Source organism: Apium graveolens, chromosome 7, assembly GCF_009905375.1.
Source record: "Apium graveolens cultivar Ventura chromosome 7, ASM990537v1, whole genome shotgun sequence".
Lineage (NCBI taxonomy): Eukaryota > Viridiplantae > Streptophyta > Magnoliopsida > Apiales > Apiaceae > Apium > Apium graveolens.
This window is the reverse complement of record NC_133653.1, coordinates 260,666,735-260,683,270: the sequence shown is the minus strand read 5'-3', so window position 1 is coordinate 260,683,270 and position 16,536 is coordinate 260,666,735. Positions and strand designations below refer to the sequence as shown.

General features: G+C 34.6%; 1 protein-coding gene across 1 annotated transcript; it reads right to left on the bottom strand.

Annotated features, from left to right (window-relative positions):
- Positions 1-10,449: 10,449 nt before the first annotated feature.
- LOC141674809 (secreted RxLR effector protein 161-like) lies at positions 10,450-11,058 on the bottom strand. Its single transcript, XM_074481513.1, has one exon. The coding sequence runs from the start codon at positions 11,056-11,058 to the stop codon at positions 10,450-10,452; it is 609 nt and encodes a 202-aa protein (XP_074337614.1).
- Positions 11,059-16,536: the final 5,478 nt, after the last annotated feature.

The window sequence follows — 16,536 nt, the reverse complement described above, 5'->3', positions numbered from 1 at the left end:
GCCTTATAGAAGAACAAAAAAGAAGACCATATACTGATGAAACCAAAAAAAAACAATTTAGAAAGCTTACAACTCTCTAAATGATCCAGCTGCAATTTTTTTGTTCAAATTTTAATAGCTTTGAATCAATTTCCCAAACATCAATACCATCAATGGTATGTTTACATGGTCTGGCATAAGCATGTCACCAGAATTCCCCAACTCAGTAGGAGATGCATGTTTGTTGGACCATGACTTCATCTACAGTAAATACAAGAGATCCAGAATTATTAAATATGTGTGTTTGTGAGCACACTCGCGTATTACATTACGATGATCATCAGATTGAGGTACCTCAATCTTTGGGATCTCCTTTTCCAGTACACTTTTAAGATGTTCAGTTTCCTGAATAATTAGGGTAAAAGATGAGCAGCAGTTAAATGAATGAAGACAGAATCATAACTTTTGACAACATTCATGAAGATATACATTTAAGAAAAGAATGCAACTGACCAATGATACAAGTATACAACCCTAAGGCAGACCCAAAATAGAATCAATATTTTTGATCTAGGTAGCCACTATATAACATGTATATATAGATATCTGAAGTCATTTCAGTCATCAGATTTATCATTCATTCATGAAAGTAAATAATGAAAGTAGCGGAAAAAAAAGTGAAGAAAATTAAAAAATCAATTCTCCTCTAGGCCTACATTTTATCACATACATAATATACTGATTTACCCACAAAAACAACAGAGTTCAAAACTTTAACTCAAGAAAAATCAGCATCTTATAGTGCAGAAACCCAAATGGCAGATAGATATGAGAATCATAATATAATAAAGATGTAATCAACATTCACATTGTCCACCAATATAATATATCAAGTACGTGGCTTGAAGAAGAGCTTATAAGGAAGAGAACAGTGTGAGTATTTAAATTTTATGAAGTCAAATACAATATAACTTAGTGCAGACTTCCCATTTATCAAAAGATTTTCGGATAAAATTCAATGATTTGTCCTTTAACTTAAAATTGAAATACTGACCAGACATAATTACTTTTAATGCAGGTAATAAATTCCCGAGTGGTGGTACACTCTCACAACTAAGTTACTTGTGCCAGGTAACTGTATACTCTGAGCTAGATTACTTCACGCCTGCAATGCGCACTTTTACATGTTTGACAGCAAACCTTGTTTTTTTGCGTTAAATGACGACAAGCCTTGTAAGCTTTTTTGAAGAAAAAATAAGCTAGATGGTATTTGTTTCACCTTTATGTCAATTACAATAGGAAACTAATATGATAGTGTCCTCTGCGACTACATCCTTTTACAAAAGTAATAACATAAGATAGCTAGAAAAGCAAGTGCTTACCTTAAATGCGTTGGATATTGTGGCAGTCATAAGATCCAGGACAAAACCTCCAGCTAGCATTCTAACTATGCCACATACAATGGTGGCTCCTCCGAAAACTATATCAGCGTTGTTATGAGAAAAAAACAAATAGTAAGAGATAATAGTCACCACTTTTTACCCATTTCACTTTGAAGATATTACACCAGGGGATTAACAGCTAGATTAAGATGAAGAGAAAGCACTTTTGGTATGTCTTTCCTAAATTTTAAATATATAATGTCTTCTTTAAAATTTGTTTATCTATTGTCTGTAAAGAACTCACCATATAATAGATGTTATACCCAGCCTTTGGACCCCAATATGAATATGCCCCTAAGTCAAAACCAAGCATTAAACATACTGAAGCCAGAAGCCAAAACTGGTCCTGCATTATAATAATTACAGGTTTGAGCTTTAGCCAGCCTATTATTCACTGGCCTTATCTCAGGCAGTGAGTTCAGTTTAATCACTTTGATTTCCCCTTCAACTACTTAACTATAGCATACTGAATTTTTCAAACATGTGTTTAGTACATATACTACATCTTCTTCTATTTACGCGCAAACCTTGTCAATTGTAGGGACTATGTTTGCAATGTTTCGGACTATAAAGGCTTCTCCTGGCTGAAAATTGAGGACATGAGATGGGCAAACTCGAGAGTCTGAGCAGGCAAACACCAAAAACTACAGGACGGTAGATATAGAATACACAATTAGGGTCACAACATGGTTTAGTAACCATGAAAAACTTTGTTACGAGGCAATAATCACACTACGATATTTTGGGCGGCATGTATATAATAACCTTTGGGCTCTGCCCCTTGGCAAGCTTACCAAAAAAAACCGGATTCATTTTGCAAAAAGAGGCCGGGCATGAAGCCAATTAAAATTCTGCAATCAAAGAAACTACATGTTATCTGGTAGATGAGGGCCTTTAAAAAAAATTAATCACGATTGTCATCAGTGTCAAATGTATAACACCACTTCCAATATATAAAAATGTTGTTGGAATCTTGTAGAATGAAGATATACAAAATACAAGAATACAGTTTAGAATTCTACTTTAGACTTTAGTATACTTTACCAGCACCACTAGCCAGACACAGACAACACAAAATGATAATTATAGGAAGCAGTACATATATAAATAAACGACCTATGCATATCCAACAGAACCCTTTAACAAAATTTAGTAACTCGAAAGTAACTCAAGTACCTGGATAAAATTATTTGACTGAATAGCTTTCCTATCATCTACAACCTTAAAAAAAACAAATCCATAAATTTGCATTTACCCAATTTCCACAACCATATAACAAGATTCAAATAAAAACCCAACTACTTACCAAATTTAAACACCTGGGGAATCGCAATAAAGACAGCTAACAAGAAACCCGACCATCACCAATGTAAGTATAATTATCTCCATATCCTCCCTGGACACAAATGAAAACATAATTTACAAAAATCAAAAAAAGAAAAATCAAACAAAATTATAAATTTACAGACAAAACACCCAAATTACCTAAATCTTTAAATCTTTTACTCAAACTACGTCCTGTGTACAACAAACTAAAAAGTATTAGTAACTTCAAAAGACGTTGAATTAATAAAATAATTAGGGTTTTAATTTTAAAAAAAACCCAATTTATAAAATTAGGGTTTTGATTTCAAAAACCCTCAATTTATAAAACTGGTCTTCCGAGAAGAACATTTCAATTCGAGTACAAAGATAACTTACCAGAGTACAAAACTTAACATAGATAATTAACAAAGTATGAGATGAGTTAAGTTGAGAGAGATGTAAGCGGAGTAGAGATGGGGAGATGGTGAGACGGTGAATGGAGTTCATAGAGATGGTGAGCGGGGAGAGAGGGGTTCGAGAGAGAATGAAGGGGTTAGGGAAAGAGATCGTTTTTATTTTTTAATTGAGTGAAGATAGATTAAGAGAGATGGTGAGGAAGGGGGAACAAAAAATTGGTTAAGGGGGGAAATTTTGGAAAAGATATTGGCAGATTTTGACTAAGGGGGAAAATTAAGGTAGGCGCGAAAAGTTTTTTTTTTAGGTAAAGTTTAGACATCAGTTTAATAATAACCGATGTCTTCAAAGAACAAAGATATCAGAAAAACACGGGGTGATGTCATTAAATTTTTTAACATCAGTGGCACCTACAACTGATGTCTAATGTGTGATGTCTATTTACATTTTTCTTGTAGTGATGGACCCCTAAATGCGAGGAGAGCTTCCAAGAACTCAAGAGAAGATTGACCACGACGCCTGTGTTAGCTTTACCCGACAAAACCGGAAATTTTGTTATTTATTGTGATGCTTCTCATAAAGGCCTAGGGTGTATACTAATGCAGCGTGGCAAAGTAATAGCCTATGCCTCTAGGCAACTAAAAGAGTATGAAATGAGGTATCCCACTCATGATCTAGAATTAGTAGCCATAGTTTTCGCTCTAAAAATTTAGCGACACTATTTGTACGGAGAAAAGTGTGAAACCTTCACGAACCATAAAAGTTTGAAATACATCTTTATGCAAAAGGAGTTAAATATGCGCCAGAGAAGATGGTTGAAATTAATCAAGGACTACGATTGGACTATCAACTACCACCCAGGAAAGGCTAACGTGGTGGCAGACGCTCTAAGCAGAAAAAAAAGATTGAAAATACTAACTGCATCGCCAGAATTGCTTAAAGAAATGGAAAAGTCAAAATTCCCAACCAGACGATCGAGAAATTTTATAAAATACAAGTTCAACCCGAGTTGATAGAAAAGATTTGACGATGCCAAGAAATGAAGATGGCGGAAAAGAAGTCGGAGCTAACTGGTGAGGAAGTATTGAGTCCAAAGGACAATAAGGGAATTAAGAGATTTGCATCTAGGATTTGGGTCTCCAACATGCTAGAATTGAAGGAGGAAATTCTAAACGAAGCTCACAACTCAAGATACTCTATACACCCAAGAAGCACAAAGATGTAGAGAGAAATTGCATAATGGGTCAACAAGTGCCTAACCTGTCAACGAATCAAAGCAGAACATCAAAAGCCGAGCGAACTACTTCAACCTTTAGAGATACCTGAATGGAAATGGGAAAGCATTACTATGGATTTCATCGTCGGTTTACCCCAAACCAAAGCTAACAATGACATGATATGGGTTATAGTGGACCGACTAATGAAATCACCTCACTTCTTTCCTATTGACGAAAGATATGCGGTGGAAAAACTTGTTGGCATATACCTGAAGGAAATTGTGGTAAGACACGGAGTTCTAGTTAAAATAGTATCTGACCTTTACGCTTGTTTCACCTCGAGATTTTGGCAAAGCTTTTAGGAGTGTCTTGGAACCAAGTTGAATCTGAGTATTGCGTATCATCCACAGACCGACGGACAAAGTGAAAGAACGATTCAGACAATAGAAGACATGTTAAGAGCGTGTGTGTTGGATTTTAAAGGAAGCTGGGACGATCATTTACCCCTTATTGAGTTTGCCTACAATAATAGCTATCACGCCAGTATCGGAATGACACCATACGAAGCTTTGTACAATCAGAAATGCAGATCACCTGTGTGTTGGGATGAAGTTGGAGAAAGAAGGATATACGGACCAGAACTAATACAACTCACTCAACAGACCATAGAGGTAATCAAGAAAAGAATAGTCACTACCCAGGATCGACAAAAGAAATACGCTGATCTAGGAAAAAAATATAAGGAATTTGAAGTTGTTGACAAAGTTTTGCTGGAAATTTCACCATGGAAAGGATTAATGAGATTTGGGGAAAATGGGAAATTAAGTCCTAGATATATCGGACCATTCGAGATTCTAAAGCGGGCCGGGACAGTGTCGTACCAACTAGCGCTACCCCCAAACTTACAATATATATATGATGTTTTCCATATATCTGTCTTGAAGACCTATCATCCTGACAACTGACATGCCCTCAACTACGAGCCAATTGAGATAGAATCAGATATGACCTACGAAGAACAACCAGTGCAGATACTCGATAGGAAGGTCCAAGAGTTAAGAAATAAGAAGATCAAGATGGTCAAGGTATTATGGAAAAGAAAATCAATAGAAGAAGCTACTTGGTAAAAAGAGGACGAGATGCGAAAGAATTATCCTGATATATTTAGAAATAGTCTCGATTCCGAGGACGGAATCTTATAAGGGAGGAGAATGTAACAATCGTACTTTATATTTCCCTACTTAATATAAATGTGACTTGTAAAGTTTGGTCAATCGTTTACTTTATTTTATTTTATTTAAATTTTATTTTGAGAAGAAAATAATTAGATAATTGCTTAGAATCGATGCGCCAAATATTTAAGTGGCAAGTCAAACCATAGCGTTTATTGAAACAATTATAGTTATAAAAAAATATAATAATAATAAACAGTTATATTGAGTGAAATTAATCATAAATAATAAAATTGAAAAGAATAACCATAAAATAGCAGGCAAACTAAACTCTCAAATAATTGAGAGCGATATTGAGGTTTTAAAATATGGATCCGCGAGATATTAGCGATATATATAATAATATTTTTAGCAAAATATATTTTAGAAATAATGAAATTCTAGTTGGAGTGGAATAATAATAATAATAATAATAATAATAATAATAATAATAATAATAATAATAATAATAATAATAATAATAAATATCTCATAATCATTATTGTTGGGAAGTATTGATGGAAAGTCTTTTATTTAGAAAAAAGAAATTTCTACAACTCTATTATTAAGATAGAAAATATTCTTATTTTTGTACAAGATATTATTTTGAATGAAAGAATTTAGAGAGAGATAGTTATAGGAAATTCGATATGTTGTAAATTACTAATAAACAAATAAATATATTTTGGGGGAGGAAGAAGATATTTTGAGAATATACTAATAAAATATTGTAAGTATTTTGTAGAGAGAAATCTAGAAACTAAGATTTTTTTTAGGACAAATCTAGAACCAAGATATTTTCAAGGATAAATAATAAAATAATATAGATATTTTTAGAAGCATTCTCTAGAAGGTCCTACACCATTCTCTAACAATTACTAGGAGCTATAAATAGCTTGGGTGAGAGGACATATTTCATTTTTTAAGCACTAAATATATAAGTATTAAAGATATATATATATATATATATATATATATATATATAATTATATTAAATCTAAGGAGTAATGAAGGTTAGTAGAAGGGTTAATTGAAGATCATGAGGAGTCTAATTGAAGAAAGTTGCTTGATCAAATTCTCAAATAAGGTAGAATTGCTTAATTAAGGCTCTATAGTAGTTAATCAATTAGGGATTTATATTTAATTATATTGATTCCAATTTAATTAGAATAATTTGTGCCAAAATTATTTTTGTGTTGAAGTTATGTATTTTGCATCTAATTTAGCAAGAAAGTAAAGTGTTAAATAAATGGGCTTGGTATTGGGCTTTAGTGATTTGTTTTTTTTGTGTTGTACGTATAAGTGTAAATAGGGTAGTAAAAAAAATTAGGAGTTTGGGGTGTTGTTGTTGGCTTGGGGAGAAACGGGGGTACGGGTGGAGACCACCACCGGCAATGGCGGTGGTGGCGGGTAGTTGGTCGGAGACGATGAAAATAAAGGGGGAGAAGAGAGATTTTGGTAAGTGGGTGAGAGTTAATTGAGAAGAGAGATTTTGGTGAGTGGGTGAGAGTTAAGGGAGAGGAGGGAGTTGTGGTTGCGTGATGTTGGTATAGGGGAAGGGGGATGACGGTGGAGCCACCACCGACGTGGTGGTGGTGTTCGGTAGTTGCAGCGGAGAAAGAGAGAGAGGGAGAGAGAGGAGAGGAGACGACATGAAAAATTCAAGGTTCGCCGAAATTTTTGTTCGGAGTTGATTTTTCAAAAATGGGTTTGGGCAATCAGTACATCGGGTCATGGGTAATGATTTTGTGTGATTTGTTCGGAGTTTTGAAAGTGGCCGGAAGCCGCCGGAGGCGGCAGTGGCCGGCGGATAAGGGTGGTGGTGATGGAAGTCAAGGGTTGAGGGGAAAGAGACAAGAGTAAATTAGTAAAATGATAAAACAAAAATGGTAAGTAGAATTAAGTCAAAACAGAAAATAGAAAGAATAATAAAAGGAAAGTAATAAAGTATTAAACAGGAGTGAGTATGGAATTTAAAATTTTGTTATAAAAGGAAAGTAAATAAAAGTATATTGGAGAGAGAATTTAAAATAGAATAATGGATTCAAGTAGAAGTTTAAAATGTTAAGGGTGAATTAATTTTATGGGAGACAATATTAAATGATGGTTAAGATGAAAATATGTTAGAGAACATTAAATATAAATTAATAGAGGCGAGGATAAAAATATAATAATAAGGTGTAAAGAGTCCATTTTAATAATGGGTATTTAAAATATATTATTGTTCCACGTAATAGGAATCCATCGAATAAGTCAAATAAATCCGAATATTTAGAGTAATGGCATAAAAACCGCAACTAATTTATTAATATTTATTTGTGATAGTAAATTCAGTGAGATGAACCTTAAAACAAACGGTGAAAAATATTATTTATGGAAAGTGTGAGCGCATATTAGCAAGAAATTCAGGCAAGTATATTCTATTTCTATCTTAATTTATTTTGAAAGTGTGTTGTTTAATATTGCTTATTTTTGAAATCATTATTATTTCGTCAATGTATTCCAGACTTTTGTCAATTTGTTTCTTAAGTTATTTATTGCTAGTTCCTGCAATTATAAACAACACTCTACTTTGAAACATTGTCATTTCTTAAAATTTCTTTATATTATATATAGTTATACTCAACAATGGATTTCAAGCTTCAATATATTTTTGTAATTAAAAATTTTAATAGCAACCACTGGTAAAAATATTTTTATTAACGATCTTCTTACAATTATATTCATTGATATTAAATTCTTATTATTACTCGATAAAGTTGTTGAATAAACCTAATTACCTCGACTACGATCGTTGTCTGAACATTCTTGCTCATCGAGTTGGATCCATTGTTGGGATCAACTTAAAGTATATATGATATTTGATACTAAATATATATATATATATATATTGGTGTATGTATTATATTAATTAAAGGTTTTTCAAATCATGACTACGATTTCATTATAATATAATCTAAATAACTATATTCAAACTAATTATCTCTATATAGCATGATATTTAAAAATCATCTCGTTGGTATATTACAACAGCGTTATTGAAATTTTTCATTGGAATTGATTTTCCTCAATTGTTCGAGGTAATCACCTCTTTCGCCAACTATCAGGTACATAGTTCGTATCGGTAGATTCTATTCGATTCCATTATAAAGAGCCGACTTATTGTTCAGGTCTGGACTATTCTATTATTGTGATGAAAGATATCTTCAGTGTTTCTCTAAAATAATTCAAATGTGTGAGATTTTTGTGGTATGAGTTCCTCCTAACTGGTCAACGCGATTTAACCCGCGGCAGTTGAAAATAACTCGCACAACCGTCAAGACAAAGACGGAGCGGTTATTTGGATAAATATATTTTATCGGCTCAAATGTAGCCGAGGGTTGAGATGTCAACCTCTTTTAGGCCGGCCATATTAATGTATGTTTGCGAGCTGTACTACGAGTCGTGATCGGGCAAGTGTAAGTTCGCGGGTGAAGGTGCTTGGCGATAGTTGATCGCATTGCTGTGGCACTGAGGTGGAAAATGACCAGTTTCTGATAAATTGTTGAGCATTGCCAATTTCAAGAATTCTACTGTTGTGTGAGTAAATTTAATAAATGATTTATATGTATGTTGTTGATATTTTGCACTCATCCCCAATCACTTTGTATTGAATAGTTTTGGTTAATTCCTAATTTTATTGTTGAACTGGATGTACTTGCTGAGCATATTATGCTCACCCTTGTGTTATATTATTATTCTTGAACAGTAAAGGGTGGGGAAGGAAATGACGAACAGTTAGTCAGAGCTCGGAAAGGGAAGGCACTCGCAAGGTGTAATTCGGAGTAGACAGTACCTATTATAATTATCGGGTTGACATAGTCACCTATATAAATAAATTTGTAAGACTTGTACTCTCGGTATGTAATAATAATAAGATAGTGTGATGAAAGATCTTGAGACTTGTGGGGAATGGAATTCCATCCCTTAATAAAATATATTATATGTATATAATAAATTGTGCACGTACAGAGCATGGTATCGTAACGACTTAAATCCAGGTAAGGTGGGTTTGGGGGCGTTACAAACATAATTTAAACTATAGGTTTATAAAATAAATTATGTATATAGATGATTTGATCTATATATTAGATATTGGTTATATAATTAAAAAGTATATATAATTGGTTAATATTTATTTTATTAGATATATTTTAAAGTGATAAATCAAATAAGATTCTTATAACTCATAATACAAATTTAAAAAGTAAACTCGTACTAAAAATAAAAATTTGAAAATAAAAGAATTAATTTGCACGTTACTAATGATGAGAAGTTAGATGAGATAAAACCATTTGTTACCAAATATTCTGTATCTATACTTAAGTTAGAATCATATTTGTAATATACAACTTATGTATATATTTTCCACACATTACTAGTGGAAGTAGTTGGAGTTTATCATACAAATTAATACTAATGAAAATATCATACTTTAGTATGAAAATTAGTATGACAACTGAGAAAACTCCCAACAACATAATCTGTCCACTCTCATACTCAAAGCCCGCATGCCTCAGCCCATCAGGGGTAGCCCACTTGCCTATCCCAGGCGGGGAGCTGTTGGGAAATCTTATAATGACAGACTAAAATGCAGAAGATATGAATAGATTCAGAGAAACAAGATAGTATACTTTTAACGTTAATTTTTATTGAACACTATAACATAACATAAATACACCTGCAAGCAGATGTTTAGCTAGAAACCAGGACGAGCACTCCTACAAACTAGATACTTCATATCCTTTATATGACCATGTCATATGCTGCTAACATGGATAAATAACAAACAAACAATTAATGAAACATGCTTTGATTAAAAACTAACATTCTCCCCTTAATCTAAGCATGTTTATGAAGATCCTTGACACCGAGCAAAGATCTAATTCTCTCGAATTTGACAGTCGCCAATGCTTTCGTCAAAGTATCTCTTTGAAGATCAGTACTCACATGTTTGATAACAATCTCTCCCCGTTCGACGCACTGGCGAATAAAATGGTAACCAATGTCTATATGCTTGCTACCCCCATAGAAGACTGGAATTTTAGCCAGATCTATAGCTGATTTATTATCAATATAAAGAACTACATGACCAACACGCCTACTTGTGATTTGCTCCAGCAAGTTCCTCAACCAGATAGTTTGACACGCAGCTGCTGTTGCTACCATGAATTCCGCTTCGCAAGTGGAGAGTGCTACACAGCGTTGTTTTTGAGAAACCCATGTCACAAGACTCTCATTTAAGTAGAATGCCATACCTCCTGTGCTTCTTCCATCATCTACATGTCCAGCGAGATCACTATCGGAGTAGCCACTTAGTTTATTGTTGCTGCTATTTTTCGTGTACACTAGCCCGTATTCCAGTGTCCCTTTAATGTACCTAAGTATTCGCTTAGCAGCATGTTGATGTAACATAGTGGGCTTCTCCATGTATCTGCTGATTATTCCCATCGAATAAGCTATATCGGGCCGTGTATGAACTAAATAACATAGGCCACCAATAATGCTTTTGAACTCTATTGTGTCCACGAGTTTTCCTCCCTCATCTTTTGTTATGCTTTCCTTTGGATTCATAGGGTACTTGGTAGGATTGCAGCCTATCATCCCGTTCAAGAACATTCCTTGCATAACCACTTTGTTTTAACTCGATATATTCTCCTCTTTGTACCACTTCAATCCCCAAGTAGTACGATAGCTTTCCAAGGTTACTCATCTCAAAACGTTTACTCAATTGATTCTTGAATTCTTCAATGATAGACACCTTTGTACCTGTCACCAATAAGTCGACAACATAGACTTCTATAATCAACATATCCTCTCCAGTTTTCTTAGTGTAAACAACATGTTCATAGGGGCATCGTATGAAACTGAGCTCTTCCAGGCACTTGCTTAACTTTGCATACCGGGCACGGGTTGCTTGACGCAATCCATATAAAGATTTCACCAATCTATAAATGAAATGTTCCTTTCCCTTTTTCACAAAACCTTCTGGCTTAGTGACGTACACCTCTTCTTGAATTTCCCCATTTAGAAACGCAGATTTAACGTCCAAATGATGTACTTCCCACGGGTTTTTCGCTGCAAGAGCTAGAGGGAGCCTCACTATTTCCAAACGTGTTACTGGTGCAAATATTTCATCGAAATCTCTTCCTTGTTGCTGAACGTATCCTTTTGCAACGATGCGAGCCTTGTGTTTTACCACCTCACCATTTGCATCATTTTTCACCTTAAAGACCCACTTTAATCCGATAGCCTTTTTACCAAATGGTTCCCATGTATTATTCTTCTCCACTGCATCCGTTAGTTCCCATGTATTATTCTTCTCCACTGACTCTGTCTCAGTTTTCATTGCTTGTTGCCAACTGGGTTCAGAGGCAGCATTGTTGAAATTCGTGGGCTCAACTTTTCGCGTCAGCATAAGTTCATTGTCATCAAGCTCTATTTCCTCAACAACATCATAAATTTCAGAAAGCTGTTTGTATCTTTTAGGTGCCTCGGAGCTTGATTCACTATTGGAGTTAAAAAATGAACTATGAGCTGATGGTGGTGTATTACCAGATGGTGGTGTGCTCTCTGCACTGTGAGATATATTGGACGTATTGCCTGAGTCACCTTCATTTCTACTTGATTGTCCAGAGTGTGGGTTGTTCTCATATGCACTAGACTGCTCGGATTGTGATTTCAAAAAATTATCATTTTCTCTCTCACCTCTGTTTACTCTAGTGCTCAAATTGTCCAGTCCTACTTTTTTCCTTCTTCGAAGATCACATCATGACTTGAATGAACACTTCCATTTTTCGGATCATAAACTCTATATGATTTTGTTCCTGGTTCCTTTCCAAGGTTAAGCACCATCTTACTTTGGTGGTTGAGCTTAGTTGCTTGATTTGCTGGCAATATGTCCTATATTTGTCTTTCTTGCAGACCATGCTTCATACGGTGTAACTCCTGACGGAGCTCTGGTAGGTAGACAATTCAGTATATACACTGAATGTCTCACTGTTTCTGCCGAGAAAGTAAATGGCAGATTTTTATCTTTTAGAAAACTCCGGGCCATTTCACCACTGTGTGGTTTCGTCTCTCTACACACCGTTCGGCTGTGGCGAATATGGCGCTGTGAATTGTCGAGAAATGCCTGTTATATCACAATAAATGTTAAATAATTTCGAGGTGAACTCACCACCTCTATCTGTTCTACTGAGAGTTTTGATTTTTCTCACTGTCCCGTTCTCAACCTTTGTCTTGAAACTTTTAAATGCTTCCAGTGCTTCATCTTTACATTTCAAAAAATACACCATGTATAATCTCCAAAGCTTCCTTAGCGCTGTATGTTTCCTTCCCTGGAAAAGAATTTCTTATTTTCTTGGACATGAGACACCCCTTACATACCTCATTCTATGATCTAATTTCCGACATACCTTGCACCATTTTCTCATCTGACAGCAACATCATGGCTTTAAAGTTTATGTGCCCAAGTCAGGCGTGCCATAGCCAAGAGTTATCATCAATCTTGGTTAATAAGCAGTCTGCATTCTGACTGTTAATAATAATTTTGTATAGACGATTTAATGAACGCTTTACCTTCATAATCAGCTTCCCATCTTCTTCATAAACCCACAGGTATTCGCCATTTAGTATGACTTTATTTCCATCCTCCGCTAGCTGCCCAAAAGAGATTATATTGCTACATAATGCGGGGATGTATTACACCTTTGTCTTTTTGCCATTTCTGCATTCCAACAAGATTGTCCCTCTTCCCTCAATGTGAACCATCGAACCATCACTGAACCTGACCTGTCCCTTGATACTTTGATCCAACTCCTTGAATTTACACAACTTTCCTAACATGGGGTTGCTAGCCCCGTTGTCAAGGTACCATAAGTTCGAATCACTTTGTTTTTCAGTATTGTTATTACTTAGCTTTGGCATTACCTTTCCTTCATCAACCAGTAATACTTTTTCAGTCATTAAGAGTGCAGGTTCGTCGTCTTGCATTTGGGCCAGGTTTGCCTCCTCCTTTTGTTTTCGTTCACGCTGTGGTTTCGTGTATTCTGCAGCATAATATTCGTACCCAAGATAATTGAAACAGCGTACCTAACTTTTGTCCCGTACTCATGTTATATCTCAGTTGTTTCTGTTCCTCGGGGTTGAATACCCATTTGTTCCTCCTTTTCCATGACGTTTCACCCATTCTTCTCTTGTGAGAAGCAATTTTGTATCGTCCTTCTCCTTCTTCAACAATTCCTCGGTTGTTAGTAGTAGTTGTCCATCACTCGTGTCAACTTGACTCCTGAGTCTCTCCTCGTGAGCCTTAAGCAAACCGACTGTTTCATCTATAGTGATGGTCTCGAGGTTTCCAAATTGCTCAATTGTAGAAGCAATTTGGAGAAATTTGCTAGGTACTGCTCTCAGCAGCTTTTTCACCACATAGGCCTCTTCGATTTCTTCTCCCAGTGCTCGAATGGTGGTCACCAAACCATTGAGCTCCATACACAAATCATCTAACGCCTCCATTTCCTTCATACTGAGTTTCTCAAACTCAGTCTTGAGTGTCTGTATCTTCGCCTTTTTCACACGTTCAGCCCCTAAACACATGGTTTTGATGGCTTCCCAAGCTTCCTTTGCTATCGCTTTCTCCGCTACGGACAGGAGAATATCTTCCGGGATGCCTTGATAAATAGCAGCTAGAGCCATTTTATCAGTCTTGTCTTCCACCTCCCCTTTCTCGTTTGTAGATTCAACAGCAGGCCAAACTCCTTGTGCTTGCATGTATACTCTTATTTTGATTGACCAGGCTGTGTAGTTACCCCTGTTTAACATGGGGTAGCTTAGTCCGATCATTCCATCCTTTGTTTTTCCTGAATCCATCACCACCTTCTTTGGCATATACTTTGGCATGCACCGCTGTTGCCTAGATCTTATACCAGATTGTTGGGAAATCTTATAATGCCGGACTAATATGTAGAAGATATGAATAGATATAGAGAAATAAGATAGTATACTCTCAACGTTAATTTTTATTGAACACTAGAACATAAACATAAATACACCTACAAGCAGATGTTTAGCTAAAAACCAGGACCAGCACTCCCACAAACTAGCTACTTCCTATCCTTTATTCCACGATCTCCTAAACAGACTCTACTGGCTATATGACCAAGTCATATGCTGCTAACAAGGATAAATAACAAATAAACAATTAATTAAACATGATTTGATTAAAAACTAACACGAGGCATATGAGAGATTGTTATCTAGTGTTGAACTAAATATTTGATATAACTTGGTGGGTTTGCTAAAAAGCCTTTAAATCCACATAAGTATGATATTATTTATTTCTTTAGGCTGAGCCTGCACAAATTATTTTTTGAGCCCATCTAAAAAGGCTTCGTTGTAATAGTGTTAAATGATTGTTTGTAAACTAGCAATCTCATTTCACAAATAAAAACCCATCTAAAACATGATTCAATATGCAAAACAAAATATGCACCAACACACCCACAAACATATACATTCAAATTAAAGTTCAATTTATGACTTTTTACTTATGAAAATATTTGTTTATTAAGTCATAAATAATAGGCTCATAATTTCACATTTATATGAAAATTTTTGGTGAACGATTTTTGCTATGGTCAAAATTTGGTAAATTTGACTAAATCTTTGTTAAAAAGAATATTAATATAAGAATAGAGATAGTGTATAAAATAAGTTATTTCTGCATAAATTATATTATAGTAACATATCAGTTTAATTTCAAAATAATGTCTATTTTCTTTTTGCACGAGTCATACCTTACCATAACATTAGCCGTATATCCTTTAATTTTTTATTGAAAAACTATTCAGCGAATATGGTTATTATTTATTTTAATTTTCATTATCTCTTCTCTATGGCCCGAGATTTCTTTTGTATCAACACTGTGTTGGGAAGGGAGGGAATAGGAAACATAATCTAAAATACTCTAAAATTGATATAACAAATAATTATCATCCAAAACCCCAAATATTACTTAGTATCCTTGCAAAATAAATTCAGTTTTCTTTTTTATCATCTATCTTTTGCACTCATAAATAAAAAAAAATATTTTTAGCCATGATAAAGTATAGGCTTCATAGGTATTTGCACATGCAGAAGTCCCACAAAATATTTAGCACATTAAATTGTAAAAGTGTAAGCACAAATTACATTACTATAAGATTTGTAAACTTAACCTTTAGATAATTAAGAAGAACTATATGCAAATTTTGATATATGAGCTCTACTGTTGCTTTATATGAACAACAATTTTGAGAACATACATAATCCAATTTATAAACTTTCTTGATACATAAAATATATCATGTAAGGACATATGTACATGTAAGAAACTCATACTTGATTTTTAGAGGTAAAAGTTACCAATTTATTGTTAACGGTATATCATCTAAGGACATATGTACATACAAGGATTTCAGACTTAATTTAGAGGTAAAAGTTACAATGCTATTTATTTAAGTTTATGTCTTTGTGTTTGGGGACTAACATTGCTTGATTTTTCAATTATAACGGAGGAACAATATCGCTTATGCACTCAATACACTCTAAAGATACAAGACTATGAACTCTACAAATTGAAGACTCAATCGACCAAGTACTTACTTAAGCACCCCATTATTTTGGGTGCTAATTAGTATAACTTTCACCAAAAGAAAAAAAAAGGTCACAAACAACCAAAAACTGGTCGTAAATGAACCTTTCCGGTTGGAAATGAATGCAAAACCGAACCTTCATTTAAAATTGGGTTGGTTTTGACCCATCAATTGGAAAAGGCAACAACGGCCATTGACCGACTGAGCTTTTCAGTTATTTATAAGATTTCAATTTCTTATTATATGACCCACATGTCACGGTCTAAAGCCATGTCTTCACTATTTACAACTAACTACC

What these genes read in the sequence shown, in the direction of transcription:
- LOC141674809 (XM_074481513.1), bottom strand. Translation starts at nt 11,058, where the DNA reads ATGGGAATAATCAGCAGATACATGGAGAAGCCCACTATGTTACATCAA.